General features: G+C 42.2%; 1 protein-coding gene across 2 annotated transcripts in view; it reads right to left on the reverse strand.

Moving 5' to 3' along the window:
* Positions 1-12554, reverse strand: part of RIMS4 (regulating synaptic membrane exocytosis 4) — an 86933-nt gene extending 74379 nt beyond the window's left edge. For both annotated transcript variants that reach the window (XM_072996930.2, XM_072996931.2), the window contains exon 1: positions 11756-12554. In XM_072996930.2, coding sequence (XP_072853031.1) covers positions 11756-11852 — 97 coding nt within the window. In that variant the 5' untranslated portion in view covers positions 11853-12554. The remainder of the gene's footprint in view (positions 1-11755) is intronic.
* Positions 12555-14100: the final 1546 nt, after the last annotated feature.

The following is a 14100-nucleotide window of genomic DNA, read 5'->3' on the forward strand; positions in this document are numbered from 1 at the left end:
GACAGACAGCTTGGGGAAATGCAGATTCACAGACCCAGTGATCTGTTTTTTGGTGTGGTTTTTTTTGTAAATTACTGAAGGAGAGCCTTGGTAGATATGCCATGGAAAGAACTGGTGTTGTTTTATAGATGGTGTGGGTGCTGTCTACTCATCCCTGCTCAACAAGTAAATTAAGGTGTTACATATACTGTACCACTAAAATGCCATTGGCCTCAAGTTATTTATTGTTCAAATTCAACCATATAGCGTCTACAGCCCCTGGAATTTCTCACTGCCTGGATAAGTAGGGGAGCATGTTAGGTTTATCTTGGGAAGGGCAACACAAGATGAGGCTTAAGCAACATGCTGTCAGCAACATGCCTCATCTCTTTTTTTCCTGCCTACAGAACACTCTACAATTTCTTCTCTTATTCAGGAGATAAGGGACAACATGCAATAAATACTGTGAGAGTATCAAATACAGAAACAGGCCGTCATCCGTCAATCAGCATTCCACTGCAGTTCCACCAAAATGAATGCTGGAGACTCTGCAATAAAACATGGTGAGTTGCAGCCTCTCAAGTGCTGAGCCCTTAATTCAACTAATATAATGCTTCCACTTAATTTGGTTAACTGGTCATTTTTTAAAATACTTAGAACAACATTTTAAAGACAGAAATGCCAAGTAGAATATCAAGATGACAATGATCTGAATCACAGCTTTGGTAATTAAAAACCATCAGGAGGCATGTTCTGCTTAGGTGTCTTCTAATTTCTAGATTTTTCTAATGAGAAAGGGTGGAAAGGTTTGCCACTATCTAGTGCATTGTCCAATTTATCTTTTGCTGTGGAAGAACACTCAGAAAATCATTAACTCATTTCAGAAAGCTGAAAATAAAGAACAGATTGAATATATTCAAAATTCACTGAAACTTAGGAAGCATTCTGTCAGAGTCCAAAGCATTCCATTTTTTTTCTTTTTAGGTTTTATTTCAAAGAATATAAAATACACATACTGTACACAGAAAACACAAAATAACATGAAAGAAATTAACACATACATACTTAACACAAGGATTCCCTTACATCAAGACCCTTTGAAGACATGCAACATTTATTTCATTCATGATACCCCATTCCATTATCAAGCTGCTGATTTATACAAGGATTTATTGTCATTATATATGTGTATCTTACATTAAAGCTGGTGTTGCCTAGGTACTGTAGTCAAGGACAATCAACTATGAATCAAGGGTTCAAATCTTGTCTCTGGTATGAACTCAGTAGGTTAGGCAGAGGTAAGCTCCCTCTTCAGCATCAGTCTCACCATCTCTATCATGAGAGATAGCAACACCAACTTAATTTACAGGACTGCAGTAAGTATTACATTTTATCATAAGTCAGAAGCAACATGATAGCACATATTGTAATATTACAACTGCAGAGTTGGAAGGGACCCTATGGATCCTCTGGTCCAGCCCCTGTCAAGGAGGCACAGTGGGGAATCGAACTCCCAAACTCTGGCTCTGCAACAACATTGCTCTCATATACATTTATGTGCTACATTGGTATCCTGCCTTTCTCTAATGAGCTCATAACGGTATACATGATACTCCTCTCCACTCTTTCCTCACAACAACCCTATGAGGTAGATCAGACTGAGAATGTATGATTGGCTGAAGGTCATCCAGTGAGTTTCACAGTCTAGGACACATATGAATCCAGGTTTCTCTAGTGCAGGACTCTAACCCTCACATCACACTGGCTCTCTAATCTAATAATTAATCTAATTATCTACTAAAATAATCTAATATGTATTTTGAGTTTTTATCACAGCTAAGTACTTATACAATCTAAAGAGACACTAGAGTTTTCTCATGGCATATGCACCTCAACTCTTGTTAATTATAATAAGAAATGCTGTACTGTTTGCATTTTTGTATTTTAACCGTATGTTTTTATTTGTACCGTTTAAATAAAACTGAATGTGAATCCAGTTGTCTTGAATCTCACTTATGAGGGAAATGTGGAATACAAATAAAACAAAATCTAGTTCAACTGTCAGAAATTAGAGAAAGCAATTAACTGCTTAAGAAACCAGGGCAAAGAAATGTGAGATCAAGCTGTGTTACTTTACAATGAATTAGAAGCAAGCATTCATGAAAACAATGCATGAAGTCATGGTATTAAAAGCACTTTACACAGACCACCAGATTGTGTGTGTGTCGGTATGTGTGTACACTTTACACAGACCACAAGATTTCACGCGTGCGTGTGTACAAGCATTTCACACAGACCACCAGATTTGTGTGTGTGTGTGTGTGTGTGTGCCCACGCACGGACGCACGCATACATATATTTAAGCTGGGACAGCTACAATTTTGAGATAATAAATATTGCACTGGAATTAATTTTATATGAATTAAAACTGGCAGGAGAACATTTGCTCCTAGACAGAAACATACCCAGAGAGACGTTCGCTAAAGAACAAACTGACAGTAATGATATCCACACACAATTATCTTTGGGGGGGGGGGGGAATCCCACCTTCTACCTATTAATACAAGTATTTCACCTATTTCAAAAGTGCTTTTCAGCATCTCTCTCCTTGTTGTGGCAAATGACACAACAAAACTTACATTTAGACATGGATCAGCTTTTAGACAATATGATGAGCACGCAGGAAGAGAGATTCAATCATAGAAGGCCATCAAGACCAAAACTCATATCAATTTTCCTAGGTTTATTTCATCTTGAACTGTAGTATCCTCTGCAAAAAAAAACATTTTCATTCTCCCAGCTGTCATAATTTCCATGGAGTTCCACACAATTGGGTCTGACTTTTTTTTCCTTGTAAGGAAGTGTCTCTTTGAAAACTGTCAATAGGCACAGGAACCTTGCCCAGTGCTTCCTCCTTCATCACAACCTCTGCCATTTTCTTCGCCATCCCTTCCTCTCTTTTTTCAGGAAATCAGAATGATGTCATATTTCACACACATTTTGTACTGTCTATGGAGCTCTGTTGCAAATTCCTTTCGTACAACAGATGCCTATGCTACAGGACGACTATTCTTAACATCACAAAGTGTGCTATCAGCCTTATTACATAAGATACTCACCTCAAAACTGTACAGTAATAATATGTTTACTTACAATATAAAAGTTAGGATCTTTCCCCTCTTGTCCTTGTTGAAAACACACATTAGAGTAAACACAATTTGTGAAAAATGCAAAAGAAGTAACTTCTAATGTCAATATTTTCTAAAAATCAACATTGTGTCTGTTCTGAGGGCAAGAATTTGCTGAAGGATGGAATACAACACTCACAAATGTCTGAAAAAGCCTGAAATACTTCAAGCCCATGGGCTTAACTGTGCTTTTACCAAGCTATTAAATTAACATTTCATTTGAAAGCACTTGAAGTATTTGTTGGCAACACAACATATTCTGTCATTCCATCATATATAAATGAAACCAAACAGTGGTACTGAACTTGGTTGCTTTCACAAAAGTTAACTCTTTTGCTTCCAAGCTTGGCAGAATCATATTCCTGAGAAGATTTCTTAAAAACTGGAAACCATTTCCTAAGAGAAGAGGCAGCCCAGGTTATTTTGGTGCCTGGAGGAAAGAATAAATGCTGCCCCATCTCATTTTCATATAGAGAAACCAATTTGACTAGCAGTTATGGGGCAGCATTTTTAGCCATACAGCAAGACACTTAGAGGGTTCAGTATAAAATGTGTCATTACGCTCTATCCTTGATCCATGAAAGCTCGCATAGTGTGTGATGGTTTTTAGTGGTCTTTAAAGATATTGACTACTCTTGCACTTGTACGTTATTTTGTATTGACCACATGCTCCATTTTATTTCAATGGGAAAGGGTGTTAGCTAGCTGAAAGTTATTTTCTGTCATGCTAATGAAAGTCGTTCACTTCGTTGTTCTTTCCTATGTTTATAACCTTACTAGGATCAAGGTTTCAGATCTGTTGACTTATTTTCATTTATTCCTTTTCACTTTGTATTTGCAAAGAGTTGTTTAGTAACTGGAATTAAAAAAATGAAGGGAATGAGGACATCTTGAGTTCAGAATTTACCTCAGTTATGAAGATACCAAAGCCTCCTTAAACAAGCCACTGTCATTGAGTTCCCATTTACAATATTAGCATGATGATATTATTATGATGGACCCTTTGTGCACGGCAGGAGAGGAAGCTGAACACGTTCCATATGTATTGTCTCCGACGCATTTTTGGTATCACCTGGCAGGACAAACTTCCAAATAGAGCAGTCCTAGAACGAGCTAGAATTTTTAGCATGTATACATTACTGAAACAGCACTGTCTATGTTGGCTTGGGCATGTCATCAGAATGGCTGATAGTCAGATTCCAAAAGCTCTCCTGTATGGAGAATTAGTGCAGGGAAATCGCCCCAGAGGGAGACCACAGCTGCAATACAAGGACATCTGCAAGCAGGATCTGAAGGCCTTAGGAATGGACCTCAACAGATGGGAAATCTTGACGTCTGAGCATTCAAACTGGATGCAGGTGGTGCATCATGGCCTCTCCCAATTTGAAGAGACCCTTGTACAGCAGGCCGAGGCAAAGAGGCAGCCCCGAAACAAGCAAAACCAGGGAGCTGGACAGAGGACCGATTGGATTTGTCTTCAATGTGGAAGGGATTGTCACTCTTGAATTGGCCTTTTCAGCCACACTAGACGCTGTTCCAAGACCTCCATACAGAGCACGCTACCATAGTCTCTCGAGACTGAAGGATGCCTACTACTATTATGATGATAATATTGATTATATTATATAGACTTTACATGTCTGGAGCAAAGGTTCTAAGAAAATATACACTTATAACTGATGAACAGTAATTGTGTATCAGTTAGGTTCTCCAGATGCTTTTAAGGAACCACAGCTTGCTTCTCTGTTTAACTTCCTTGTTACACAGTTTTAATTCACCTATATGTCCCAAGAGTGCCAAATAGATTTTAAACTGACTAAATAAATCATATTTATTAGTAATTACACAATACGTTGCCTTCTCCACTAGCAATCATATAGCAAAAAAATTAAACTACAATTGCCCATCATGGCAGCCTTCCAGGAGAGTCCAAAAATATAGACAGCTGGGTTGGTCCATATCAATAAACAAAGAACAGGCCTTTTGTACAGTTAATGGTTCCTGTTTGCGTCATTTTCAATCCTATCTTGCCAAAGAAAGCTAGGAATCTTCAAGGAGATGCAAGAAGGACTCACCAAGAATTATGCTCTAGATTAAAAGAGAGAGGTGGGACGTGGTGGCGCTGTGGGCTAAACCGCAGAAATCTGTGCTGCAGGGTCAGAAGACCAGCAGTCGTAAGATCGAATCCTCGTGACGGAGTGAGCTCCCGTCACTTGTCCCAGCTCCCGCCAACCTAGCGGTTCGAAAGCGTGCAAATGCAAGTAGATAAATAGGGACCACCTCGGTGGAAAGGTAGCCACGTTCTGTGTCTAAGTCTCACTGGCCATGTGACCACGGAACATTGTCTTCGGACAAAACACTGGCTCTATGTCCTGGAAACGGGGATGAGCACCGCCCCCTAGAGTCAAACACTGGACAAAAATTGTCAAGGGGAACCTTTACCTTTAAAAGAGAGAAGTTATGAGATGGATTTGTAAGAATTACTCAGCAGTGATATCATTTTCTTCAGCAGAAATTCTGGCTTTCTTTAAGGATCTGCTATGATCTGGCATAGGTTTAGATATACATTGCCTCAATTTTATCACTTGGAAGGCAATGGAGAAATGCAAGTGTTGGAGTAATATGAGTTCATCTGTATGACAGAAAGATATGAAGACAAAATTTCTCATGCAAGATGACATTGTAAAATAAAAAATGATGCCAAAGAAGGGGGCAGTGGGAGAAAAATAAGAATTTGTTATGCAGAGAAAACACCACTTAGCAAGATGTAGCTTTGTAAAGGAACACTAGAACACACCTAGTTAATAAGAATTGCTCTTCCGCAAATTAGTCTTAAATCAAGGGGGAAGACACTGCAGTAGCCCCACCTATCAGAAATAGTTATTTATTTATTTAAAATATTTTTACCCTGCCTTTCTCTTTAAAAAAGACCCAAGGCAGCTTATATAACTGAAAGACAATAACTCAAAAACTCATTAAAACCCAATATTTAAAGCTAAAAACAATGAGTATTTCAGGTTCTTAACCCCAAATTGACCTATTTTATTGGATACTTCACCCCACACATAAACATATGCTGCAACCCTGATTTAAATTTAACCCTTTCCCACTAAACTAAAGATTCTTTGACTAAGACCTGAAAATCTTCAGTTAGACAGGTAAACAAGGCTGGATGGACCAAGATTATCATTTGCTGGAAGATGGCTAAGAAATCAAAAGGGGAAAAGAAAGTTTGCAAAACTCTACTTAATATCAGCTCATCTTGCTTTCAAAAACCCAAAACATCATATCGTATGCTGGGCTGAGAGACTGTGACTCTGGAGCAGTTACTACTCTCCCTTCATGGGGATGATGCAATTTTGAAGCCGTTATTTGCAGAGCTTTGAATGTTACTTTTAAAAAGTAATTTGTTATACGGCTTGTTAGAAAAGCTCATGGGGTGATAACTCATTACTGTTAATACTACAAGGTTTATATATATAGAAAGGTTTATATATATAAAGCAAGTAAACAGTCTGAGATGGGGAGAAAGGATCAAAATGTTCCCAAAAGGGACAATAAAAATAATTAATAAATATTACTTGTAATATAACTGTCAAGATTCTCAGTCATTCAGGTAAGGTTATCTGGAAGTTGAGTCATGGCAACTGGACTTTTTTCTTGTTAGGTTGAAACGTTTCACTACTCATCCAAGTAGCTTCTTCAGACTGAAGAAGCTGCTGGGATGAGTAATGAAATGTTTCATCCTAACAAGAAAGAAGTCCAGTTGCCATAACCCAACTTCCAGATTACTTGTAATGCAAACAATTAATGTTACACTTGTTATGCATTTTGCAAACAGAATAACAGTCCATTGCTACATATTACAAATAGTTATTACTTGTAATACTATTTCCAAGTAATACTCTAATAAATAAATTCTAATATTCTCACCTTTTGTTTCTGATCATGGGGTTTTCTTGGCAAAGTGAGGAGGAACTAAAGAACCTTGTAATGAGGGTGAAAGAGGAGAGTGCAAAAAACGGTCTGAAACTCAACATCAAAAAAACTAAGATCATGGTCACTGGCCCCATCACGTCCTGGCAAATAGAAGGGGAAGATATGGAGGCAGTGGGCTCCATGATCACTGCAGATTGGCACAGCAGCCACGAAATTAAAAGATGCCTGCTTCTTGGGAGGAAAGCGATGACAAACCTTGACAGCATCTTAAAAAGCAGAGATATCACCTTGCCAACAAGCTATGGTTTTTCCTGTAGTGATGTATGGAAGTGAGAGCTGGCACATAAAGAAAGCTGACCGCCGAAGAATTGATGCCTTTGAATTGTGGTGCTGGAGGAGGCTCTTGAGAGTCCCCTGGACTACAAGGAGAACAAACCTATCAATTCTAAAGGAAATCAACCCTGAGTGCTCACTGGAAGGACAGATCCTGAAGCTGAGGCTCCAATACTTTGGCCATCTCATGAGAAGAGAGGACTCCCTGGAAAAGACCTTAATGTTGGGAAAGTGTGAAGGCAAGAGGAGAAGGGGACGACAGAGGATGAGATGGTTGGACAGTGTCACCGAAGCAACCAACATGAATCTGACCCAACTCCGGAAGGCAGTGGAAGATAGGAGGGCCTGGCGTGTTCTGGTCCATGGAGTCACGAAGAGTCGGACACAACTAAACGACTAAACGAATGAATATTCTCACCACGATACCATGGTAGTTTTCTACACTAATTATACCACACGGTAATTATATTATGATTTAACTAAATTACCCAACTGCATCTATCCAAACTATTATGTTCCAGCTTATGCAATCTGTCATGATCAACTGATTTGGCTTAGTACTACTATGCATCTGAAGATCAGATACAAGTCCCAGATCTTCCATCCCCATGAAATATTGATGCTTTGTTATGTATGCAGAAAGCAAAAGGCATAACTTCCAATGCCTTATAGCTGGCAGTTAACAAGTTCCCCCTGGGATTATTGAGCACAAACCAAACCAGTGGGCACTGCCAAAAATCCCAGTGGCAATGTGTTGATTGCCAGCTTGAAGTGACTGAATGTTATGCTGCTTGCTTTCCATATGTGCAACAAAGCAGCAGGATTTCAGCCACTGAACATTTTCATCTCTGGGGCCATAAATTATTTATGTTGACATTTGTTAATTAATAATTACTTAATGTTGATTCTGACTTATGAATGCCTTTTCTAAGATTTTCAGGGTATAGAGTACTCAGAAGTGGTTTATCTATCTGTTCTTCTAGGAGTGCTCTGGGACTATACCGTTTGCTCAATATCTTAATGGCTGGCCATTCATTTTGGTAGAGAACAGACCTCACAACCTTTAGCTTTGCAGTCAGGTGACATATGTTAGTTTCTTTAAAGAAATGGGGAGATATCATGGAACCACTACATAACTGTTTTTCAAGCAGCTTACACTTATACCTACTATGAAAAACTTATGCAGTCCACACACCATCCCTTGTTCAGTCTTGACTAATGCTCCTTGTCCAGATTTTAAGGAGATGCTGACCTTTCAATGATGCCCCTCATGCCCCTTTGTTTAATGTCTCTAACCTCAGCAACTTCTCTGCTACTACAGATATTTTTTCTATGATTTTTCCCTTTTCTTAAAATAAGGCTTCTTATGTTGATTTCCATAACTCATTCATTAAACTGGTACCAATTTTCACCTACCTGTAAACTTGTTACACTAGTTTATTCCTGGCTAGGTTCCTGTGACTTCACAGAGCCCCCACTTATTCCAAATCTCTTATTTCTTCCCAGACTGCAGTGTTATCAGTACATGTATGCATGATGCTGTTTGCATTCTAATCACCCTTTTTCTTGAAAAACTTTTTCCCCTTCTCCGAAGGAGGAATTCCAAGAGTATCTCCAGGAGAAAAAAACCACATGTGGGACGGAAATGCAAAAAAAAAAAAAAAAAAACCATGAGGCACATCAAAGGATCACTACTCACAAACAGTAATGAAATGTATGAGAACTGTTAGTGCATGAATCTGCATCAACTTGCAACCTTGATCCTGCAGATGGTATGCAGCCCCGTAAGTGTGAAACAGGGCAGGTCAACAAACCCCTTTCACTCCCCATACTGTCAATAATGTGATTCTGTACAAAGTTGTGTGGCATCTGCACATGAAATGTATAGGATATCCCTAATCCTCCAGAAATGACCGTACTCCAGAAAGAAACAGAAGAAATAACTATTATTTCCCTCCCTCTAATGTTACCTCAGTCTTTCTCTTTCATCCGTCACCTCAGATTTAGGATTGGCAGTATGAATGATCTTGCCATAGATAGGTTCAGCATGATAAATTCAAGCTAAGAGCCATTTCACAAATTACAGCCACCTACACATTTGCAGTCAAATGTCCACTGAAGAGGCAGCACTATCCAATACATCTTGCTGTCTAAACTGAAACAGCGAAAGGTGCCTCCCTTTGCCCCACAGTTGAAGTGTGTACTATTTAATGCTACCCAAGCCATTTTTGTATACAAAACAGAATGCAAGTACTGTACCTCGGTCCATCCCTAGTAGTTAAGATTCAAACATAGCACGTTAAGTAAGTATGGATCTACTGACTGCAGCAACTACCTCAATTTGCCTAATAGTGAGGCTGGCCCTTTGAAAAGGGAGTTACTACCACTATTAGCTCATAAAAATTATACATTAGATATATTAGTGTTTTCTACTCTAAAATTACTGTAAGTGGATTAATACAACATAGTTACCGCTCTTCCCCAACAAATAGGTTCTCCTGTTTCTCTATGCCCAGGAAAAAAAGATCCATCCCATTTCAAAGTTAACCTGGCAGCAGATTGATCCATCAGACCTACTATTCCCAGCATAATGTTATTATAATCAGTTAATGCATCCACCTGGATTTAAGCTTCATTAGCTTCAATCAAGATTATTTTTAACTTGCATATACAGTATTTGATATGTGCCTGCCTCATCAGAACAAACATACATTCCCTATTAATTGGACTCAAGATATTTAAACTCAGGAGGGGTCGGCCTCACCACACAAACAGCCTAGGTGGCATTTTGTGTGTGTGTGTGGTTTTTGTTTTTAACAAACTCCATGCTGATGCTTGAGTGTACAGTCAGTGAGAGCTTGTTTTGGTCACATTTAAACTTTTTCCCTTTCATTGCTTTATCCAGAAGGCTGAGGAGCTTAATAGAAGGATTAAGATTTGCACTGTCCTTTTACAAAGGCATCAACTGCAGTGTAAATCAAAAACCAGAGAGTTCATTTGATTATAAGTAAGACTGACCCTTTAATCTCATGCACACTAATTCAGGATCCTAACTCAGTATGCTTCACAATGCATATACACAATCTGTGCAGCAGGCAGCTGCTGGCAGATTGCTAAAGGGAATCAGGGAGTTTGAGTGGGGTGTTATCAGTCACTCAAACTGAGTCAGGCAGAGACTGAGTCAGTGCAGCTCTGATCGCATGGTCTGCCCTGCTGAAAAGCCAAGCCAGGCTCCCAAATATCTGGTCCATCTTGTTCTCCTCAACCCAATGTCCTGTCAGCTAACAGCTTCCATATCTCTACAAAGACACTCTGAGCTCAGGATATAGAAGGGAGGGGTGAAAACCACAAACCCAGAGAACAAACACCTTAGCCATCCACCTTGAAAGAGCCAAGGGAGCTTCTTTTGACCTATCGTTCCTAATAACCTGTTCTTATTCGTATAATAACTAACCTCTTCCATCACTGATCACCCCATTCTGTTCATTCATTCATCACTAGGTATACCATACCCAATCTCTAGATTCCTGCATTCTCCCTTTTCAGTTGTCTGGCCCCAAAATGCCCTTGGCCCAGGCAACGTTAAATCTACAGATCACTACCACCTCTTTTAATTTCATTCATGCCCTTCACCGTTCTCATACCAGAAGGGCTCCCAAAGGATGGAGCACCTCCTCTATCAGCAGCAACTGGCAAAAAATAAATAAATAAATCTAAAGCACTCCATTTCCCTTTCATTCATGATCATTTGCACAGCTGGAAATGGGTGGGAGGCTGAAGTGTGTGGGGGAACAACTCCTTTCTAGCTCCCTAATGATAAAATTATCAGCACAGGTGTGGGTGATCTTTCCTGTCCTCCTTCTCCACTCAACCTCTATTAATATACATCAAGCATATGAATCGATTATTAATAGATTTATGGCACCTCCATTAATACACCCATCCTTAAGCCTCTTTGCTAATCCTGGAGGGGTGGGTGGGAAGAGGACAAATATAACTGAGGGACGGGGGATCACACACGACCTATACTTTCCAAATCAGACGCAGGCACATTGGACCAACTGCCCCATCAGCGGGGGGGGGGGTGGTGTCTCAGGAGATGATGGGGCATGTAGTCCAACCCATCGGCAGCCCCCTCCCCAAGTGAGGAAAAGGATGGTGGAAAGGGGTCCCCTATAACACGTATCCCGCGGTCTCCAACGCAACCCCCTCCCTCCCAAGCCAAGGCTTCTCTCTCTAGCCCCCCAGCTCGCCGTCGGCTCGGCCCGCGCCTCTCGGTCTTCTCCCCCCCCCCCCCCACCGGCAGGGCGGCTTACCCGCGTCTTCTTCGTCGAAGCTGTTCATGCACGGGAAGTAAATGGCCAGGGCCTCGAAGGAGGCGGAGAGGCTGAGGCGGCTCTGCGAGCGCTCCATGAAAAGCCCCGAGCCGGGCGTGCCGCCGCCACCGGGGGCTTCGGCCGCCGCCGCCGCCGCCGCGGGGGGCTTCGAATGGGCCAGCTTCGACGCCCCATTCTTCACTCGGAGCACAGCCCGCGGCGTCTTGGCTGCTGAGAGGGGGCCTCGGGGAGGCGAGAAAGGGGGCGAAGGCAGAAAAGGGGAGGCCGGAGAGGAGGAGGAGGATGGGGGGCGCGCGCGAAGGGGGAGGCGGGGGGGGGAGAGAGAGAGAGTCCAGCGGTCCCCCAAGAGCCCAAGGCGGCCGCTGGTCCTCAACGGAAAAAGGGCGGTGTGAAGAGGCCGGCTGCCCGGAGACCTGGTGCTTCTTCCAGGTGCAGCTGCTGCTGCTGCTTCGGTTCCAGGCAGAGAGAGGCTCCGCGCCGCTGCAGCTGCTCTCCCCCTGAGGCAGGGAAGGGCAACCGGCTGGGGCTCTTCCTGCCGCAGCTGCTCGAATGGAAGCTCCTCGCTCGCCTCCACCGCCAGGAGAAGATGCGGGAGAGGGTGTCGGGGCTCCTGAGGGTGCCGGCGGGAGAAGAGCCACCTGCTGCTGCTGCTGCTGCTCCTCCTCCTCAGCCCGCTCTCCCCGGGCGCCTCTCGCCACAAGAGGTACGTCTGGCTCGCCTCGACGCGCTCGCCCGCTCCTCCGCCCGCGCCCCCCTCCCCGCAGCTACTCCCCAATCTCTCGTTCTCTCAATCGCTCTTCATTCAATCGGGCGTCGGGCGGGGGGGGCGGGGGCTGCCGTGAGCTCATTCCTGGGAAAACGAGGGCGCCCAATCACAGCCGCCCGGCGGAAAGAAGGCGGGAGATAGGAAGGGGGGGCTTTAAAAAGAGGGGCTGCTGCTAGGTAGAGTTGGCGGACGTTGCGGAGCCAAGGAAGAAGGGAAGGGGGGGGGGGACGCCGAGGGCCATGCGTCCTTTTTCTTTCCGTATAGGAGTTGTGTGATGAGCCCTCAGTTCCGACTCCTTAGAATCACTCCCAGAACAGAACAAGTGGGATGCTTAAATACCCTGCATCTGCTTTGGAGCTATTAACTGCTGATGTGATCTGAGGAGAACGGGCACATCTGGTTTGGTATCTCAAATTCTTAGGTTTTTCGTTTAAACTTGCATCTGTCATATAATACCAGTCAATGTTTTTATAATGTTGATTGACTGTGCCTGGTGTTTTTGAACAACCACCACCACCACCAGCTCTGCAGCCAGATACCTAAACCACTGAGCTGTCCAGCCAGCTGCTATTACTATAAGAGTTGATCCAATTGATGCAGAACAAATAAGTGCATATTTTTGGGATTAGTAAAAATATTCAAAGGGACATGGTGGTGCTGCAGGTTGAACCACAGAAGCCTCTGTGCTGCAAGGTCAGAAGACCAAGCAGTCTTAAGATCGAATCCACGTGAAGGAGTGAGCGCCCATCGCTTGTCCCAGCTCCCGCCAACCTAGCAGTTCGAAAGCATGCAAATGCAAGTAGATAAATAGGTAACACATCAGTGGGAAAGCAACAGCATTCCGTGTCTAGTCACACTGGTCACGTGACCACGGAAACCGTCTACAGACAAAACGCTGGCTCTACGCCTTGGAAACGGGGATAAGCAACACACCCTAGAGTCGGACACAATGGGACTAAATGTCACGGGGAACCTTTACCTTTAAAAATATTCAAAAGTCCTTCAATTAAAACATGGGAAAATGAAACAAAGTTTTAATGGGCTATGGTGAAGAAACTGGGGGATTTAGTATCAAAAGAGGAATATTCCAAGATAATTGTTTGTTATTGCTACTGTTAGTATCTCACTAATCTGCATATCAATAATTCTAAATAAAATTGGATTGTTTTAAAACCTCCATATTTCAGAACAAGCTGGAAAAAATAATCTGCTATACATGGATGACCTAAAACCAAATGCAAAAAGTTCCACAGAGATAGAATAACTGCTAAACACAGTGTGAATATTTACTGAAGATATTCAAATGAAATTTGGAATTGACAAATGTGCAGCTCTGTCTATATACTGTACCATGGCAAGACTGAAAACTAGATGGAATAGAGTTAAAAATTGCAATATTGTGAAATCATAAAAAAGTGAAGTTGGAAGGGGCCCACAAGGCCATCGTCCAACCCCCTGCTCAACGCAGGAATACAATCAAAGCGTATCTACTAGGTAATTAGCTAAGTATTTCTTGAATGCTTCCAGTGTTGGAGCACTCATCCTTTCCCAAGGTTCC

Source organism: Pogona vitticeps, chromosome 4 (genome assembly GCF_051106095.1).
Source record: "Pogona vitticeps strain Pit_001003342236 chromosome 4, PviZW2.1, whole genome shotgun sequence".
Taxonomy (NCBI): domain Eukaryota; kingdom Metazoa; phylum Chordata; class Lepidosauria; order Squamata; family Agamidae; genus Pogona; species Pogona vitticeps.